Source organism: Rhipicephalus microplus, chromosome 4 (assembly GCF_043290135.1).
Source record: "Rhipicephalus microplus isolate Deutch F79 chromosome 4, USDA_Rmic, whole genome shotgun sequence".
In the NCBI taxonomy this organism is placed as follows: Eukaryota; Metazoa; Arthropoda; class Arachnida; order Ixodida; family Ixodidae; genus Rhipicephalus; species Rhipicephalus microplus.
In genome coordinates, this window is record NC_134703.1 from 74,535,211 (window position 1) to 74,555,413 (window position 20,203).

General features: G+C 48.4%; 1 protein-coding gene across 1 annotated transcript in view; it reads left to right on the forward strand.

The window, feature by feature from the left end:
• LOC119172107 (sodium-coupled monocarboxylate transporter 2) overlaps positions 1-20,203 on the forward strand; it is a 127,794-nt gene that overhangs the window by 100,730 nt on the left and 6,861 nt on the right. The window contains exons 8-14 of the mRNA XM_037423099.2: positions 5,013-5,142; positions 5,469-5,557; positions 7,327-7,436; positions 8,195-8,262; positions 10,206-10,292; positions 15,844-16,034; positions 17,590-17,687. Of these exons, the coding sequence (XP_037278996.2) occupies positions 5,013-5,142; positions 5,469-5,557; positions 7,327-7,436; positions 8,195-8,262; positions 10,206-10,292; positions 15,844-16,034; positions 17,590-17,687 (773 nt within the window). The remainder of the gene's footprint in view (positions 1-5,012; positions 5,143-5,468; positions 5,558-7,326; positions 7,437-8,194; positions 8,263-10,205; positions 10,293-15,843; positions 16,035-17,589; positions 17,688-20,203) is intronic.

Here is a 20,203-nt window from a genome sequence, read left to right on the forward strand (position 1 = left end):
ATAAAACGGGCGTGTCGCAATTCGCGCTTTTGTCGCGCGCACTCGAAACGTTGCTCGCTAAAGATGACCGGGCAAGGGGCCAGAATAATCACATTTGGGCAAGCCGCAATTCGTTATGTATACACGCTGCGCGAAAACATGGGAGACACAGGAAGAGCGAGCACACACACACAACAGCGTCATCTCGCAACAGTCGAGAGGCGGCGCTGTTGTGTGTCATTGCTCGTTCTTCTCCCGTCCGTGTTTTCGTGTTGCCCATTTCGACTTGTACAAGGGACCAGCAATTTTCGTTTGCCTGATTGCTTATATTTCGCTGCCGACCGCGCTTCAGCTACAAAGCGCGCTTACGTTGCTGTCGACGATGCCACTTGTACTCAATTTCTCCCGTAAAGCCGCCCAGAGTCTTAAAGAGGAAGATAGCGAGGTTTGTTTGTGGAAAATTCGGATGGCCGGCCCTTAGCTTTAGGTTATTTTGGCCAGCTACTTCATTGGCGCAGTTAGCGAGGGGGAGAGGCAAATGAATATTTCGCTATGCCCCTGACCTACTCGGGAACGGGTAAGAAGAAAATGAGCTATGAGTGACGATGACAAGATAATGTTTACCTATTTTCAAATCCATCGCAATCAGGCGACTCTTCCGGCGGCTTGGGCCAAAGCTGTATGCACTCCCGTATAAACAGCAACTGCGCTGTTGGCGTCAGGCCAAGTGTAGCTAATAGGACGTTATAACAGATTCACGTATACGGCTGTGCTGTAGGCGATAACGTGATCGTTACCGTTTTGAGGCTCTACGGACAGGCGTGCACCCGAGTGCACCGCGTTACTTGAGCCGAAATCCTGGGGAATATGGTCTGAACTACCAAATCCTTGCGAGAACTTTGATATGGTAATTTATTAGACTTTTATTGGTATTCATGGCACGGGTAGTGCGAAGGACTTCAATTTGGCGTTCAGCCGCGCTGCAACTCGTTTTACAGCGAAAGCTGTTATGAGATCACAACAAGGGCCGATTCTGGCGCCGCCGATGTCTGTATAACCACTATCGCGCGAAGCAAGAAAAAAGAACTAACTAAATAATCGCGCGAAGCAAGAAAAAAAAACTAACTAAATAAACGCTGACGAGAGAATGGGAATCGAACCCGGACCCTCTGCGCGGCAGCCCAGTACTCTACCACTGAGGGACGGCGGTGCTTGAAACTCCGTTTCAAACTGACCCTATGCAGGCTACATGTCGGTTAAAGAATCGCGTTAACATGCGTTATAAAGTGTTTATCAAACTAACTACCAGGTGTCACACAATGTGAATTTAGTAACGAGTGTCGTCGAATGCTAGCGTTACGAAAGCCTCAAGCATAATTCTTCATCGTCGTCAGCCATAATATCAACAGAGTGCACGTAATGTCTTACAAATGTGTAGCCGGTACCACGCTTTTTTTATGAATGATTGATTGATTGATATGTGGGGTTTAACGTCCCAAAACCACTATATAATTATGAGAGACGCCGTAGGGAAGGGCTCCGGAAATTTAGACCACCTGGGGTTCTTTAACGTGCACCCAAATCTGAGCACACGGGCCTACAACATTCCCGCCTCCATCGGAAATGCAGCCGCCGCAGCCGGGATTCGAACCCGCGCCCTGCGGGTCAGCAGCCGAGTACCTTAGCCACTAGACCACCGCGACGGGGCTTTTTAAGAATGAGGAATACTGGCATAGTGGACGCTTTCCCGATACACACAACTTATGATTATTTATGGAATAGTGGGTACCATGCAAGTGTGCTTGTAGTATAGTTGTTCCAAGAGTTAAAAAAAAAAGCTATAGTAAAGCCGCTTTTCCACCTTTTGCTGTGATTGTGTAGCGCGTTCCGCGCAGGTGTGGTGGTTTTTCTTCAACTTTCGTTTTTTTTTAATTACTATATTTCGACTCTCCGATGTATTTTGGGGATTTATTGTCCATTTCGCCTCTCGCATCACTTGTTGCTGGTTCCGTCTAAATAAACCACGATTGAATGCCCTTAGGCTAGCTGGCGGAGATATACGTCTCGGGATTTGCAGCTATAAGTTGTTTATTCATTCTGGAATTTCTCGTGCGAGAGCAGATGCAATCTGCTGCCATTACACTTTTGAACTTGTTCGCGAAAACTAAATTTGTATGGCGGCTCGTAGCGTATACGCTCGCTGTCGAGTCTACGCCACAACGATCTATCACGTGACATTATGCCTCGGACTGCAGCTGCAATGTCGTAGCCGTGCGGTCGCCCCTCATCGTGTCGTCCTATTTACGTCGCTTTGCATGTGCAATTCAGCAGAGCTGCAATGACATTCCAGTTCTTCGCGAACGGGTGGGTATTCCTCGTCGTGCTTTTGCGGGTATATAAAACATACGCATACGGCCTCGCCATATGCTATGTTGTATGAGTCAGTGTGGCATCGTGTCCCGTGCATACCATCATACATACATGACGCCATGCATAAAGCAAGTGTTTCACGAGGGAAAAAAAAGGGAAACTAATGAACTTCCGCGCTTTGATTTATAACGACACTTGCAGGTGAATGCGATACGTGCACGCTTTCTCTGTTGGCATAGCAGGCACATCGGATTCCTTTTCGTCGCTTTCACATACCAGGGTCAGTGATAGACGAAGTGCGAGTGATTTATTGCATTGCACCCTATATGTACAGTGTAAATTTTTTATGAAAAGGGAACGTGGAGCGCGTGGCCTGCGCGCTCCGGTGGCTGCTGGTAGCGCGTTCAAGCGGGAGCGAGATCAACCACACTATCTTGTCGCGTCATCTGGCGGTGAGGCAAACAACCGTTCGTTGCTGATCTGGAACCAGCGACACCCTCCCCCTTCAAGGCGATTTCGCGAGAGCCGGTAATCGCCTTGAAGGGGGAGGGGTTGCAAGCTTGCCGTTCTATATCAGCAACGAATGGTTGTTTTGCTCGCCGTGAGATGACGCGACAAGATAGTGCGGTTGCTCTCGCTCCCGCTGCAACGCGCTGCCAGCAGCCGCCGGAACGCGCATTCCACGCGCTCCCGTGTTCCCTTTCATAAAAATTGACACTGTACTTACACAGGCGTTGCGGGCCTGTCATGCGACGCGTGGTTACACGTTGTTTACAGATGCAGGCTTTCCTGCATGCTCGTACATAGGCGGGGCTGTTATTGCTACGCGTAAATTGCGCGCGAATCGCGCGTCAATTTGGCTTATGTTAGATGACGACGTGTGCCATACTAATTTGGAACTGCTGACCCAAAGGTCGTGGACTCGAATCCCCGTGGCCGTGGCGGCCACACTTCGGTGGAGGCGAACTGCCAGACCCACATGTTCTTATAAATTTAGGTGCGTAATCGCAGAAAGTCAGTTATTTTGTGAACTCGCGCGTTTGCATTGCTGATTGTTGCATCAGTAACATAATAATAGCACGTTGATGGCCAATTTGCAATGCAACCAACCCATTGAACGCCGGCCGAACAGAACTTGAGCGTACTTAAGTGCTTTTGCAATCGATGATAACTTTTTTTCAGTGGTTTAGTGTAGTGCTAATTTGCGTATTGTTGCGTTGTGAGTGAATGTAAAACGTACCGGGCAAAGTCACAAGAGAAAAGAACCGTACGACACAAACGCTGATGTTTTTTTGTTTTGTTTTATGATAGTCTACGCACGCCTTTTCTTTCGTAATTAACTATTTTATACTCGGTAGCTCATCATTTTCTCATTTTATTGCATTGTTTCTGTCGATCTGACTGGTCGTGTACCGTAACGTTGCTTTTACCGATTGGTGCAGTAGATATTGTGTGAAAGTTGATCGGAATCTTAGGAGGAGCATGTGAGAACATGGCGTGGCATTCTGCGTAACGAGCAGCCTAAAGTGGTGGGTTGTGCTCAATGCAGCAACTATTATTAACTCGGCGAATAAAGGGAAAAAAGCGCGGAAAAAAATAACAATAACGCAGCGTTTGCGTTTCGTCGTTGTGTCGAGCCGTTTGGCGGATGTAATTCGTTGACGCTTGAAGGCCTGACCACAAGTACCCGTCGTAGTGCGTCGGTGCGTAGCATTCTGACGCGGCGTCGCGTCCTTTCCAGATGGCGCACAGTTTTCGCATCTACGCATCTTCTCTTTCTACAAGGAGAGGGCGTGGCGCCGCGTCAGAAAGCCACGCGCTGACGCGCTGCGACGGGTACGTGTGGTCAGGCCTTTATGCATGAAAGCACGAAAACGGCTTTGCTCCTGCAGGAATGGCCGTATTCGCTTAAACCAGCGTTTCGACGAATTACGTGAGATCGGATTCAATCCAAAAGAGTTAGCTGCATGCTTGCCTTACTCTGATGCATTCGTACTGCACGGGACCGTAAAAAAGAAATGTCCGAATTAACAGAAGGCGAATCATCGCAGGTATCAAGAAAATAATAAATAAATGTTTATTACGTCACTGAACACGTGGCATGCGCGAATTTCGCATAGATACAATGCGAAAGCCGCAAATTTCGTCACTTGCGAATTCGCTCACAACGCAGAGATGGGTCAATACCGCGTTTCTCAATCGGAAACGTGCGCTGAATCGATACGTCATTACGTACCGATGCCGGGATCGCGGACCGCAACCACGCTTTACTGTAGGTCTGTGGCCGTTTTGTCTGTGCGCGTACGCCGTTTTTGCACTTTTGTGTTGCCCGTTTGGGGCGCTCGGTGTGCTATGAAGATCGTCCGAGTTAACCTGGTTGAAGGCAAGTATAACCGAATTAACGAGGGGGGTTTATAGCGATCAAGCCCGGAACTAAAGAACAAAACCGAACTATACGGTTTTTCAAATTGATGAGTGTCGAATTAACAAGCTTCTACTGCATAACTTTACAATTCTCACCATCGTATTCGTTGGTCCGCCTTTGCTGTGAAAATATTTTTTTTTCCACCCCGTTTTCGCATTCGACTTTCCCTTGCATATTTCTGTGCGGCCGTATATGTATAAGTTAATTGACCCGTTGTATTTCTTTCTTTTTCTTTCAGAGCGCTGTACGTAAACATTCCGGGTGTGATGATAAACATCAGCTTGGGTTGCGTCGCCGGCCTCGTGATCTATGCAAACTATCCCAACTGTGATCCCCTCAAGTCGGGCAAGATATCCAAACAGGACCAGGTGCGTGCGTGTCATACGTGCATAGTATTTGATCGTTGGCAACACGGTAGGATGTCGCGCCGCTTATGGTGTGCGCTACCGACAAAATGTGCGGGGCCGGAGAGGGCAACCACTTACGATGATATTGTATTCTGTGAAGAAATGGGAGAATACTAGAATTTAGTATCCTCATGTTGACGAGCCGTTTATGTCTAACTGTTATTGCCAACATGCAATGGCCATATCATGCAATGAAACCTGAGTGTTGTAGGAATGTCTCTTTTGGAACTTTCGCTGGTAAAAAATAGTCCAACGCGCACTCCCGTCCATTTTCGTTTTCATTTCAGCTTATCCCGTTTTTTGTTATGGAGACGCTGAGTGTAGTGCCTGGCCTTCCTGGCCTCTTCGTGGCCTGCGTATTCAGCGGAGCGCTGAGGTAAGTCGACAGCAGCGCCTGCTGCGTGGTCTCAAGCTTTTTGATGAGTGAAAGGCGAAGCTGTTACGATGTCTTCCGCTTTCAATTTTTCGTTTACGGAATAACCAATCACCTTATTCTCCCACTCATCACCGAGAGCCGGTATTTGTGGCAGGTGTTCTCCAATGGCCCAATGAAGAGAGCACCTGAAGGGTTTAGACAGCTATGCAACTCGTTATATGTTCTGTATTTGTTCTATAAGAGCAGAGGAGGTTGAAATGTTAAGTACAGACATTACTTAAGACTGATTTTTTTTTTAAAGGAAAGGTCACTTTTCGTGTTTCAGGTGGCCTGAATCTGATCTGGGGATCTTGCAGAGCGTTAGCGCGTTCGGGACCCTTCGGTATCATAGAGTTTGCAAAATTAATGGTTACCCTGCACTTAATGAGATGACGTATATACGAACACACTAGTTGAAATTCGCGCCGTCGCCGTGATGTCTCGCGTAAGATTGAAGTGCGATGAGAATGTTCCCATTGTAAGTGAACACTAACTTGATGTGCACAACGTCTCCACTGCACCCTAAGACGGAGGTCACGTACCCCACCACACGCACTGGAGAAGGAGGGCGGCCGCCTCTTGCTTAGCCTAGTCCTGGCGGCGCATGTCTATACATTTCCGCATGACTGAGCTTACGCGCGGACCGTGCGCGCCTCATCTTGGTGTTTAAACACTCGCACTTAGTATGATGTGTGTCGGATATGAGCGGCTGGTTCGTTCGTGCGCGACTTTTGCGAAATCGCGTAATAGAATTTTTTTAAAACACCGATTTACATCTTATAAAGACACTAAACAAGCGGTGCCGGGAGTTTCAAGATTCAGTGGGCTTTTTACTTTCGCGTACTCTTTCAGCACTCTGAAGAAAGGTGACACCGTCCGTAATGTATTTGCCAAATGCTGCTGGAAGGCGTGAGCCATTGTATTCTTTTTTCTTCTCAGTCGGTTGCGGGTAGTTGTAGCAAGAGGCTGCCCCCCCCCCCCCTCAGTCTCTCAAGGGGGGAGGGGGTGCAATGTCTAACCCATACGTTAACTTAACAGCAAGGATGGGGGCCCTGCTATGAACCTTCGTCGCCTCCACCCCGCCCCCCTCCCGCCTGAAGGGGAACCCTGCCTTCTGCACTTCACGTGGTTTGGCAACAACACTGGGATGGGCCCGCCTGTGACCAAGCGACAATGTCATACATATCCTGATGTCATGTCATCACGTGATGTCATAATTACGCCGTGATAGCGTCACAAATTATGACGACCTGTGACATCATGATGACGCCATAAGGTGACGTCGACATATTAGGACGCTTTTCGCCAACGATGACACGCACGCCACTGCAAATATCCCACTGGTGGAATATTTTGGCAGCCGACACGCTACTTAATGCTTTGCCTGTTTGCTTGCGTGATTCACGAAGAAGCCAACTTGCGATGCAAAGTATTTCACTGATCGGTCGACCTGTTCTGCAAAGCAGCCAACTTATGAAGTCCGCATCAGCACCACGCATGAGTGGCGGCACCCTTGTATCGGTTTACATATCTGATATGGTCGAGCTCTCATAGTAAACTTGCCTTACTCGAACCAACCACTTTCAAGTTTCCATGAAGACGGGGCGCACATCGTATCTTTGTCAGTGGTCGACATAAATAAAGCACCTTTTTACACTGCATAGTACAAGCGTATTCCGCTTGGCATTCGCGCTGCCTCTACTAAGGATCTTGCACGCGTGTACTTTCAGTACGCTATCATCGGGCTTCAATTCGCTGGCGGCGGTTACGTGGGAAGACTTCATAAAGAAGTGGTGGCACGCCAGTGAGAAGAAAGCGGCCTACGTCACCAAGGCCGTCGGTAAGTACGGCGTACCTGTAATCGGAGGCCACCCGAATTCTTCGTTTTCTAATATGCCGTGACAATAATAATCAAAAAACGAATGAATGAATGAATGAATTTTCGTTTAAATGATTACGCTACCACATTAGTTCATATTGTGAATTATGAAAGCTTGCAATCGTAAAAAAAATAAATTCACACTCGCCGTGCAAACCATAAGGAACAGCGAAACAGGTCTATCTTAGGAGCTTACCGCGGCTATCAGACTGCCGTATCGCAAACGGCTGATCGTCGACAGGCCCACAGTTGATAGAGCGTTACTTTTTCTTTTTTTTTGGAAAAGGGTTCACGCAATCATGCATTCGACGGGTGGGTGCATTGTCGAGGGCCGCATTTGTGTGCAGCCGAATTTCTGTACACTCACTGACAGCGGGTTTTACCCACCCGTACCATATATGGTAGGGGTGGGTAAGGCAATGAGCCGGTATCGAGCCAACTCACAATTGTGCATACACGATATGCATTTTCTGAAGCTGTTCTTTTGGGCGAGTTACGTCATATTCGTAGTAAAACAGCGCCCGAAAAGACAACAGATCAGATGAGCACTAGAACACGGTACAAAAGGCGCCTTTTGTGCGCGTTCTTGTCCTTGTCTGGTCTGTTGTCTTATTCGGCGTTGTTTTATTGTGCCACAGTAGTTACAGCGCCTCAAAAGGCGCTGTAACTACTGTGGCGCTCACAATTTTTGTGCTCTCATTTTTTTCTTCTTCTTTCAGCTTCTGCTTACGGGCTCCTCACAATCGGGCTGGCGTTCCTGGCTGGAAGCATTGGTTCTATACTCAAGGTTAGCCTTACAGCACTATTTCTGTTCGATAGCGCCACACCGCATTTTCCCATGGCGTTCTGCTAGACTAAACTCGCTTAATAATAAAGTTGTCTTCTCCAAAGCTTACTTGATATAATGCACTTACGTTACATGACTGAGTGCACTTATGTTACTTGGCCGAAGACTCTTGAGTTACCATATAAACCAGCGCCCGACACTTCTCTACATAGCGTGTTACCTTAAGGCATCCAGCTAGCAGACATCGAAAAGTAAGGTTGAATTTTCTACGTTTGGTAAACGGGAGTGTTGATTCCATTATGAGCGCATTCACAGCTCATGCATACAGAGCGCCTACTGACGAGAATGTGTGGGCTGTACACACATCTAGTTTGATTAGAAAGTTCCAGTGTTCTAGTGGTACCGCTGTAGGTGATTGCCATTTCATTTGATTTAATAATAATATCTGGGCTGTTACGCTTCAAAAACAGGATATGATGATGGTGGTCACCGTAGAATAAGGCTCCGAAAATCCCGACCATCTCATGTTTCTTTTTTTTAACGGGCAATGACGTCGCATTGTACACGGGCCTCTATAGTTTTGCCTCCAACGAAATGCCACAAATGCTGCTGAGGTCGAGCCCATCGGGTGAGTAGCTGAGAACCGTAAGACTGTTGCACCGTGAAGGGCTGATTTAGAAGCGAGGAAACGACAACAGAGAAGCCATTTCCAACAACACCGAAACTGTTCTGAAAGGTATACCGGTTGGGCATTCATATAAGCTTACGGACAAGCACATATGCCTGCCCCGATCGTCTCGCAGTCTCTGGCTGATCGTGGGCACTGCTATTGCATTCGTACTTCGGCGACTCGCTGACGCTTTCTTGTTGACCTACCAAAGTCTCAGCGCCAAGTCTCGAGTCGCTTGAACCCCAGAAAATCAATTTTGGCATCGAGTGTTAGTGTTTTTTTTTTCGTTTTAGGCTACGCAAACGTTGACACCAGGCCGGTATTCGTATTAGAGTCTTTTAGCATATTGCGAAAATACGCTACGCAAATACGGTAGGCAGTATGGTATAGCGCTCCTCCTTTTCCGCGTGTTGTGATTTGGTCACTATAAGCTTCAGTAATAGGACGTCCGTCGAGGTACAGATGTCTTATTAGTAACGCGTACAGGCTAACTGGCAACAACGAGGCGTGACAACCCCGCCGTAAATTTGTAGAAAAAAAAACTTTTGTGGTGTTGGTGTGGGGGATGCCTTCACCGGCAAAAGGTCGACGACCAGGAAAGGAGGAGCGCTGCCGTCTTAAGGCATTGTATTTCCACAGCTTGTTAAAAGACTATTTCTGGTTTTCCCATGCTTTCGTCGTCGGTTAATTCAATTAAGTTCAGTTTGCCGGAGTGGCTGTGCATGAAGCTGAAAGATTTGATTGATTGATTGATTGATTTATACGTGGAGTTAAATGTCCCAAGACTACCATATGATTATGAATAATGAGAGACGTCTTAGTGGAGGGTTCCGAAAATTTCGACCACCTGGGATTCTTTAACGTGCAGGCAAATCTGAGAACACGGGCCTACAAAATTTCCGCCTCCGTCGGAAATGCAGCCACCGCATGTATTCGATCCCGCGACCTGTGCGTCAGCAGCCGAGTACCTTAGCCACTAGACCACCGTGGCGGGGCGTGAGGCTGAGAGTTCGAGAGCCAATTCCGGTGACCGCATTTCCAATGCGGTATAAAATGCGTGTATGACAACGCGTGTGTCGATTTCAGTGCAGGAAGCAGACCATTATCAACTCTTTGTTGCCCAAAATTTTTGGCACATCGGAGGAAACGGCTAGTACCAACTAGCCGGAACCCACACCTTGTTAGGCAGAGCTTTAAGTGGACGTAAATAAATCAAACATCCCAACCAAGATGCGGCCGCAAATTCCTTGTGTCTCGTCTCGTTTTTTTACAGGCTGCCTTCGCTATGTCTGGAGCCCTGTCGGGACCGCTCCTGGGTGTCTTCCTGCTTGGTATGGTGCTGCCCTCCTGCAATGGGAAAGTAAGTGCGGAGCTCGTAGTTTCGCAGTGTGAAGCGTAATGTTTCTTACGTTGCAGCTGTTTGTGCCTGTTAAATAAAACAGGAATCATCTTACCGACGCACGTTTTCGTTGTACGCAGTGATTTCAAACTTACAGGGGCCCTTCAACATGTTTGAGCATGGTCAGAACACGCTGCCGACTGGTAGTCGATGCTCCGGAGAACACGCGAGCCAAATATCATAGCGCAATACGCGGCTGAAAAATTTATAATAAATTCTAAATTTCGGCCGAAAATCGCTCTTGTATGGACAAATAGTGCTATTTACTGAAAAAAATCCTTGCGTCACACGCTCAAGTGCCACGCCGTTAGCTGATTTGAGCAAGGCGTGGTCGGTGGTTGCTGAGACCGCCGCGGGAGGCCGTGGCGTGTCCGCGATGGAAAACCTCGCGTTCAGACAAAAAATAATAATAAAAAGAAAAAAATTCTCAAGGTCACAAGGCGTGCACAACTTAACGTACCTTCTTCTCCCACGCCATCTCGGGTCTAGTGGCTAAGGTACGCGGCTGCCGACCCGCAGGTCGCGGGTTCAAAACCCGGCTGCGGTGGCTGCATTTTCGACGGAGGCGAAAATGCTTTAGGCCCGTGTGCTTAGATATGGGTGCTCGTTAAAGGTCGATATTTCCGGAGCCCTCCACTACGGCGCTTCTGATAATCATATGGTGGCTTTGGGACGTTAAACCCCACATATCAGTCAATCAATAAATCAATTCCCACGCCATCTCTCCTTTCTTAGCTTCCAGCGCTTTTCTCGGATCGAGAGTAAAGAGAAAACAGTTGCAGTGTGCGACAGATCTTCGTAACCCCGCTCGTACTGGACGGATCCTAAAAATTCTTGCCGCGGTCAATTATTGAATCCGCTCCACGGCTACATTGAAGAGTGTTGCAGAGCCTCCTCAAGCGAATTCTCAAAGGCTACAAGTTGCGTGTTGCGGCGGCCGCCTTTGAGAGGTTATATACTCGTATCATTATGTGCGCTGACCGCAAGCCAGACATCAGAACGGTGAAGCGTTATCTGACAGCTAAGTAAACGGTAGTTTGCTGCTAACTTGGGAGCGATCTTTGTTGGTTTGAACCTGCGGGTCAGCAGCCGACTACCTTAGCCGCTAGACCACCGCAGCGAGGCCTTTGAAAGGTGTGGGCTGTTTGTTTTCACTACTTTGTGCCAATAACTACAATACGAACTTAGTTCTCAGAAATCAGGCAAAATCGAAATGATTGTCAACGTAGCGACGGCAGCGGCGGCGGGATGGGGCAGAACGAATGTGAATAACATCGACGCGCGCGGTCGTGATTTTCCGGCCGCTCTGGCGTTTTCGTTTTCTCTTCACTTCCCAAGTGTTTGCAGTAGGCACTAGGAACAGGTTATCGCTATCGCGTTCAACTCTTACAAACGAAGCTTAAGGGGACCCCAATTTTTTGGGGGCGCGAAGCTTCTTATAGCGGCACCCGTTCGTCCCTCGTAGTCGTAGTCGTAGTGGTAGTGTGTAACCAGTCTTAGATTTTGACCAAAGAGTGGTGCCGGTGGGATATTTCTTCTGTGCGTTGTTGAACAATAAAAAAATCGCTGCGTGCGCGTTAACTAAGCGCCAAATTCTCCTGTCTCTCATTACCCCTTAGCAGCCATTGGCATGTACATTTAGCACTATCTGACAAGAAAAGGTTGCTACGTTATACTCGCTGGGCGTAACCTCCTTGGTTTTAGAAAGGTTTAGCGAGCGTTGGGCCGCAGTGCCATGAATACAGTGAACTAGTAAATACTATGAACTTGAGGTGCTTAAAGGTGGGAAGTAGACACGAAGCGCAAGCCGTAAGAAAGTGTGCGTGTCCCACCTCTCGTTTAGTCCTTGGAATGTCCGCTGAATGGCGGTGCTTCTATGTGAGGAATATATGATGAAAAGATGTGAGATGGTAGTACTTGGAGTGTTGAATAGGTGGACGAACGGACAAACAGATGTGTAGACGGACGCACGGATGGTTGCACGGACGGATGGACGCATGGACGGACGCATGAGCGTATCCATGGACGAACGCAGGGACGGGCCGATGGACGCACGGGCGGCCACACAGACGCACGCATGGACGGACGGAAGCAAGAACAAATGGATGGACGGATGCTTCGCCCCACTCTTCATTATTCACTCCGTGGATATGCTGCCATTTTTTTTGTGTGTGTAATTCGGCTAATCTTCATTGCGATGGCACCAAAAATCTCTCGTATTTTACATCGTTTGTGTTGAAGTACTTTCTTCATTTTTTTGTGCAGTGTTCGCGTGCTTTTGTTTCGTTTGTAGGAGTACGGTCACATTACCTCTAGAACCATTCGAAATTCAAGAAAGTAAAACGAGCTTTGCACACAAGGCAGGCGTGCACATAACTTAACCTTGTTGCCCCGCCGCGGTGGTCTAGTGGCTATGGTACTCGGCTGCTGACCCGCAGGTCGCGGGTTCGAATCCCGGCTGCGGCGGCTGCATTTCCGATGGAGGCGGAAACGTTGTAGGCCCGTGGGCTCAGATTTGGGTGCACGTTAAAGAACCCCAGGTGGTCGAAATTTCCGGAGCTCTCCACTATACGGCGTCTCTCATAATAATATGGTGGTTTTGGGACGTTAAACCCCACATATCGATCAATCAACTTGACCTTGTTTTGCCCTGTCGTCCTTGATGCGAGTGTAGTCTGATGTTATTCGCGTGTCAGTGCAACAGCGCTGTTATCTGGACAACACGCGCGTGGAGTTTCTCTTATCGCTCTCCTCCATGGTGTACCGGCTGTGTGTTTACTCGCACAGCACGCGTGATACGTCGTGTTTGGTGGTGATAGTGAAACTTTATTACCCAAAAGGGGTCCTGAAGGACGCTCGGCTAGACGCCAGGTGTAGGGGGCATCTCCCACGTCGGGACAGGGAGCCCGGAGCTCTTCGCCGCTTTGCGGGCCTCGTGGTCTGCTATAGTGAAGCACTTTTTTGCACTTTGGCCCGCCGTTCTTTTTTCTGGGCGTAAGTGTCACTTGAGGCACAACCACAGAACATATGGTTCAAATCTACACGTTCACGACACTGTTCTCACATTTTTATCTGACGTAGGTCGATGTGCTTAATACGCGAGGGGCTGGGGTATGAGTTGGTCTGAAGCAAGCGTAACATTGAAGTGTAGCAGCTTGGGCTAGTTAGTATGGCATAACGATAGTTATAGCGCGAGAACAGAACGACGACACAGAGTGTCCTTCGTGTCCTTCTTGTCTCTGTGTCGTCGTTCTGTTGCCCCGTCGCGGTGGTCTAGTGGCTAAGGTACTCGGCTGCTGACCCGCAGGTCGCGGGTTCGATTCCCGGCTGCGGCGGCTGCATTTCCGATGGAGGCGGAAATGTTGTAGGCCCCTGTACTCAGATTTGGGTGCACGTTAAAGAACCCCAGGTGGTCGAAATTTCCGGAGCCCTCCACTACGGCGTCTCTCATAATCATATGGTGGTTTTGAAACGTTAAATTCCACAAATCAATCAATCAATCGTCGTTCTGTTCTCGCGCTATAACTATTGTCTGAAGCAAGCGTAACGTGACCGACTGGCTGCGCGTTAACTTCTTTTTTTTGGAAGGGAGTAGCTCTCGCTGGCTTAGATAAAAGCGCATCATGATTTCGTCAAAAGTCAATGACTGATCCCTGTACACCACGTGCAGCGTAGAGTAGGAAACCGGAGGGACGCGGTCGATGAGTCTTCGCGCCGCCTCCTGTGTTGTGTGGTCTCGTTGAGGTTCCGCATGTTGCCCCCTCGGCTGCCCACGTGTGCCGGGGACCATACGGTGGAGTGATCGGTTATGTCCACCTAGTATTCGCAGTGTCGTCTTGTCTATTCTGCCCTCAGCGGAAAGCTCGAGTGGCTGCTCTAGAGAGTCACACGTTTTGAATATTTAGGGAGGTGACAGAGTTGCTTAAACGCATCAGTGGTATGAGTAACCCCCCCTTCCTCCCCCCGCTTTTTTTTTCACTCGTGTCAACTGATTTCTTACTTTGCGTGTAAGCGCGGGGGCTGACTGACTGTCGTTAAAGCTCTGCCTATATTCCCGTCACAGCTTAAAAGGACGAGCTATGTCGTCCGCCTTGCTGGAACACTGGTCGGTTCGATCCCAGCTGTGGCTGCAGTCGCATTTCGATGAAATGCTAGAGGCCGGTGTGCTGTGCGATGGCAGCGCACCTTCAGAAACAACAGATAGTCGACATTTCTGCAGCCTTCCACCACGGTGCCTTCCATAATCGTATCGTGGTTTTGGGACGTAAAACCTCAGATAATATTATTTTCATATAGAGTGTATTGACGTCACTTAAGCCGTCATTTTGTTTTTATTTACTAGAGTGGTCAAACACTGTTCGTTACCTCAGTAGTCTGCTTCAAGCGGGGTCGCGTAAGCTGCGGAACCCCCAAAGACAAAATTCGGCAGATCCTACGTACCTTAGGAATCGACGTTGTGTGGAGCATGTGGATGGCATTCAGTTGACTCTGTTGTATTTATTTTTATTGAGCGGACGTTCACGTTTTCCTGGTGCCTTCTCGTGCGTTTTCAGATGTGGTGCGGGATGGCGGACACGATGACTGCGATAATTTTTTTACCAAAGCCAGTGTTTCGGGCGGATGTTTTTTGGAGCTATATATACCGTTTTTAGCCGCATAATACTAGGGCGGCTAAAGCTCTCTATTTGCCAATATAATATCCACGTTGTCTTCATTTAAAGGGGCACAGAAGGTAGATAACAATTTATGTCAGAGGGAAAACCGAAAGTATGACAACGTCAAAAAACGGAAATATTATCAACAGCACTGTCCTACTTACCGAGAAATCAAGATAAATGCACTAAACCACGTGCGCCACTAGTGGGACATTTTGGAAATCATCCCGATGAATTGAGATCGCCCGACTACAATTGATCACTAGTGATTAAACTAGCTTCAATGCAAAAAAAAAGAACCTTCTGCGCATCAAGAGACGTAATAAAATGATGCTTTCCTGTTCCTGTTTGATTTATAGAAAAAAGGATCGCCTGGCGTTACTATAGGCGATGGTGCGATGGGTTCAAAGGTTCAGTTTTTGCCTGGTTATACTAGATAGGTGGTGTCATCTAGCAGGGCCGAGTTGAACAAAGCAAGCAGAAAATTGTTAAATGGCTGTTGTTGCTGCTGTGGCTCCCGCTACTTTCGGTCTGCTGCCACTAGTGCTGGCAACCGTGCAGTAAAGGCTGCCAACGTTGGACATTGCAACAGTGACGTGAGAAAGACTTCTTCCAGGCAGGTGATCTGATGTACGCTAACGCGATGCGGACCGTTAAAACGTGATTTTGTTTCAAAATAAACACTTCCTTGGTGCAAAAGTGGCTCTACGAGGTTTCTGATCCCCTATTTCAACAATCAATGTTGAGCTGATATTTTCTTGTAGTGTCCCTGTAAGGTCACTCAAGTTCCTCGCCCGGCCCCTGTTTTTTTTTTCACCTTCTCTGCATTTGTATTTTCCTTTTGTCGGCAACTCCAGGGTGCCCTGTGTGGCCTGCTGCTCGGTCAGATGCTCTGCTTGTGGGTGGTCGTGGGTTCGCTGTCCAGCGTGCCCTTGAACGAGGACCTGCCTACGTCGACCTCCGGCTGTGAGCAATACGACAACACTACGATGCACGACTTCTACAGCGACGAATCTTCCGTGGGCAGCGTCGCGTCGGATCGCCCAAAGTGAGCCTACCAATTGAGCGCGCCTGATGCCACGAAATAAATGAGTGGGCCCTAGACGCAGCCTTTCTTAGCTATGATCGCCAAACGCTGGCGAAGGGTGGGTGAAGCTCCCGAGTACAGGCAAGCCAAGCATTATAGCGCAGCACGCGGCATGGAATTTCAATGTAATTCTCAAAATCAGCTAGAACTTTTTCTCTCTTCTTTCTCCAAATGATGCCATATACCCAAGTTTATGAATGGACATTGTCTGATATGAGCATCGCAGTGAGCTGCACAGTTACTGTGGTCACCACGGGATGTCGCCATGTGCGATGACACTGAAAGTAAGCCGTGCACTGTGTCCTACGTAGCTTCTAATCGATGAAATTCAAGTACATTGTAATTTGTGGGTGCCATAGACTTAGCATACGAAATCTTAGAAAATTTCATCGAGCTAATGTCGCGAAAATGCAAAAATATACAGTGTGGAGTGTCTTGTGTCAAGGCGCGAAATTGAAAAATTAAAAATTTTCATTTTAACCTTGATTTTCTCTGCTAATAATGAACTTATGACAGTGAAACTTATGACATTAGAGCTCTTAAAGTGCAGTTTATGAATCCAAAACGACTCATTGTTTCTTTTTAGTGTCCCTTTAAGCAGCTCCTTTCACGAGTTCTGTGAACAATCCTATCGTGCACTGATAAACAATGAATTCACTTGGAAATTCCAGTCCCTAACTGCTGATGCAAATGGTATATCGATGTGGGCGCGAATAGTAACGATGGGTGCGTAAATCGCAAGTTTCGAAATAGAAAGGGTCGATCACAGTACGTAGATCAGTTTTGCCAAACTGTCGACCCGCAAAGGCTAAGTAAGCAATCAACCGCGTGGGTCCTTTTCGGTAGAACGGCGGCCACGAGGTTTGGCTGCTGACCCGAAAATAGCGGGTTCGATTTTGACCGCGGCGGTAACATTTCGATGGAGGCGAAATGTCGGACGTCCGTGTACTGTAGGATATCAGTGCACGTTAAGGTACGGCAGATGGTCGAAATATGCAGATACCTTCACTATACAGCGTGAAGGGCTCCGCAAAAACCCAGGTATTATTAATATTAATGATCTGCGTGCTCAAGCAACAAAAGCGCTTGACCTTCAGGGCCGACGTGTCAGTTCCTACAGAAGCTCGAAAGATCGATGAAGGCTCGAGGAAGCTGAAGCTCATTTTTAACATGAAGCAATGATTGGGTCGATACGAATTTTAGAGAAACGAATTTTTCTCTACTACGCCTTACCGCCTTGCCACCTACACCTTACCGCGGGGATCATTTTACCAAATAAGCTAACCAAGATGCTGTAGCATGTGACTCACTGCAATGGCTGATCGAATTACAACTCGGAGAAGGCAGTGAACATGCAGCTGCGCGCCGAAAATGGATGAATGAATAATTTTTTTTACCAGTTGTTTCGGTGACCCTTCATGCTACGTCGCTCATTGAATGGATGTCGCTTTAGACTTCTGAGGACGCATCTAACGCCCAAACGATTGTCTTTCTCTGTCTTTTGTTTTTTTCCCAGGGGTATCCAGCTTTTCTACCGACTATCGCATCTGCTGGTGCCCGTGCTGGGGTTCGTGGTGACCGTCTTCACGAGCACCGTCGTCAGCCTATTCACAGGTGCTGCTTCCCTCGCGGTGGACCTTGGATCTGCGATGCTGTCATTTGCGAATCTTTATTGTCTCTATTTCGTACGTGCGTGGTCATTTTCGGACGTACAATATAAAAAAAACGTAGTAGTTTAGTACAAAATGTGAATGATTCAGAGTACCTATCGTGCTATGCTATACGGGATAGAAGTAGGCCCTCATGGTGTGTCAGGTCATTATGTTTGAATTGAATTATGGATGTTTTAGAGTACGATACAATACGCACTCTACTAGGGGAGAGCAGCTGTACCGATAGGGGAGGGGGGTATAAAAGTGGTGCTCTACTATGGGAGAGCATAGGGCCGTCCTGTGGACCCCACACTTAATGAGGCAAAGAAGGTGTCAGACGTACGGTAACCCACTAGCGTCACTTGCCGTTGTCAGATCGGAAGGAAACGCGGTGCCCGAAGGCGCTTTGTCTCGCGTAACTCATCAATCCAACATCATCCATACGTCTGCCCCCCCCCCCAGGGTTGTGTAAGAGGGAGGATTTGTTTTGGGCAGACGGCCATACTATAGTGAACGAGATTCTAGAGCACTGTAGCCATACCCAGGCAACAGGGCCGCCGCAAGGTGGGACTGTGTTTAGATAAAATTGTTAGTGAATCTGAGTACTAGGTACTCTACTATGGGGGAGAGAGAGGGGAAACTTTATTGAAGTGTCCCTGCTGGGGTCAAAGGTGGCGGGGGGTCGGGAGACGGGCCCCTCTGTAACCCCCTTCCTCAGACGGCGGCCAGGCCTTGAATCCTGGCGGCGTCTTCGGCCAGCCGGACAGCCCAGAGCTGGTCCTCTGGGCACGTGCTGAGCATCAAAGCCTCTTACTGCTCGGCCGTGGTGATTGTGAATGTAGGGCTTGTGCTGTGTTTAACTGAGTGAGTAGCTGCGGGGCAGGCCCATATAATATGGTCGAGCTTGGTGTTAGGTGCACCGCACGCTTTGCATTGTGGCGTGTGATCAGCGGGGTAAATACGGCTGTACAGTGACGGACAGGGGGAAGTGCGTGTCTGTAATAGACGCCTGGTAGTGGACTGCTGCTTACTAAGGCAGCAGTCCACTGCCTGGGTCTGTGGAAGAGCTTAAAGCCGTCCTGGGGGCCTCCTTTTCTAAAACCAAGTAGGTGTGTTTAGGTAAAGTAGTTAACGATTTAGAACACTTGGTGCTCTACTATGGGACAGCTATGTGCCGTCCCTTGCGGGTTGTAGCAACACTCATAGTTACAAGTGCTTGTTACCGCCAAAGTGTATTAGCAGTTAGCAATGGCAACAGTATCACTCTCTTATCTGGTACCAGTGGGCATCGTTGTTTTAGGATGAATAATTATGAATATTCTTGCATAACTCTGTACTCTGTTACATGATTATGTGTGCCCTAGGACGTTGCACAAGAATGTTAACCAACCGCAGTGAAAAAAAAAGCTGTCATGTCTATTTTCTGTAAAAGTAGCACCGCAAGACATATCTGACGGCGGAGACAAGATGTGCGACTACGGTTTATCGCCCCGCCGCGGTGGTCTAGTGGCTAAGCACAGAGGAAGGAATGAGAGGAGAGAGCGTGCCCAGCCGGCGCACTATATACGTGAAAAAGTGAGAAGGAAATGACGTCATGGCGTCCATGTTCACTGGGCACAATGGCGACGCTCTTATAGTCACGTGTTGTGCAGTGTAGCTGGTCTCGCAGTTAGCGGCGACATGTGCGCCTCCGTAGGTCTCGTACCGAGTGCTGGCGACAATATCTGTGCTTTGTGCCGCGTTGTTAGCTACGCAGAGTTCTCCCGGCAGTTATTGCACTCCTAGCAACGTTTACAGAACCTTTTTTCCGCCACGGGGCCTTAACAGTGCGTAGAACGAGCGCATATCCGTGTTCCGTGTGGCGAATCACGCAGATGAAGTATTTGAAGCGTTCCGCGAAATCGCGTTCGGGCACCATGACAAAACGGAACCATGACAGATGCCTTGCTGGTCAGTCACGGTAGTGCAGTGTTCGCACTTGTGACAACGGATGAAACTTTTGGCCAGCAAGACGCAATGAGGACCATGTGCACATACGTATAGTTTCGTGTTCGGTATGTGTACAGTAACAACTTGCGTGTGCGTATTTTAAAACACCTTTTCTGTTTCACTTGCTATACTCGCCTCCAGCATTGTTCTCCCGGCGTTAGAGTAACCGCGTTCAAGTTTCCCAAAGGCACCGCGGTTGCACAACGCTGACGCCGGTGAGTGGGCACGGTGACCGGGCCTGTGAGATACAGAATGCAACCGTAGGAGGCGGCGCACGGCCTATCGTGTAGTCTTACAGTGGGTGGACTAATGAAGTGAAAACACTGACACCACACTCGCTGTTGTCAGTGCATCTAGCGCGCGTTCTCTTGTGTTTGCTTCGTTGTCGGCGAGCTGTTACTTGCTGTTAATACTCGGATGAAATGATTTCACCAATGGTTCTGCTCCGATGGTTTCGGTTCGCCACGACGCGTGTGCTGTGCAATACAC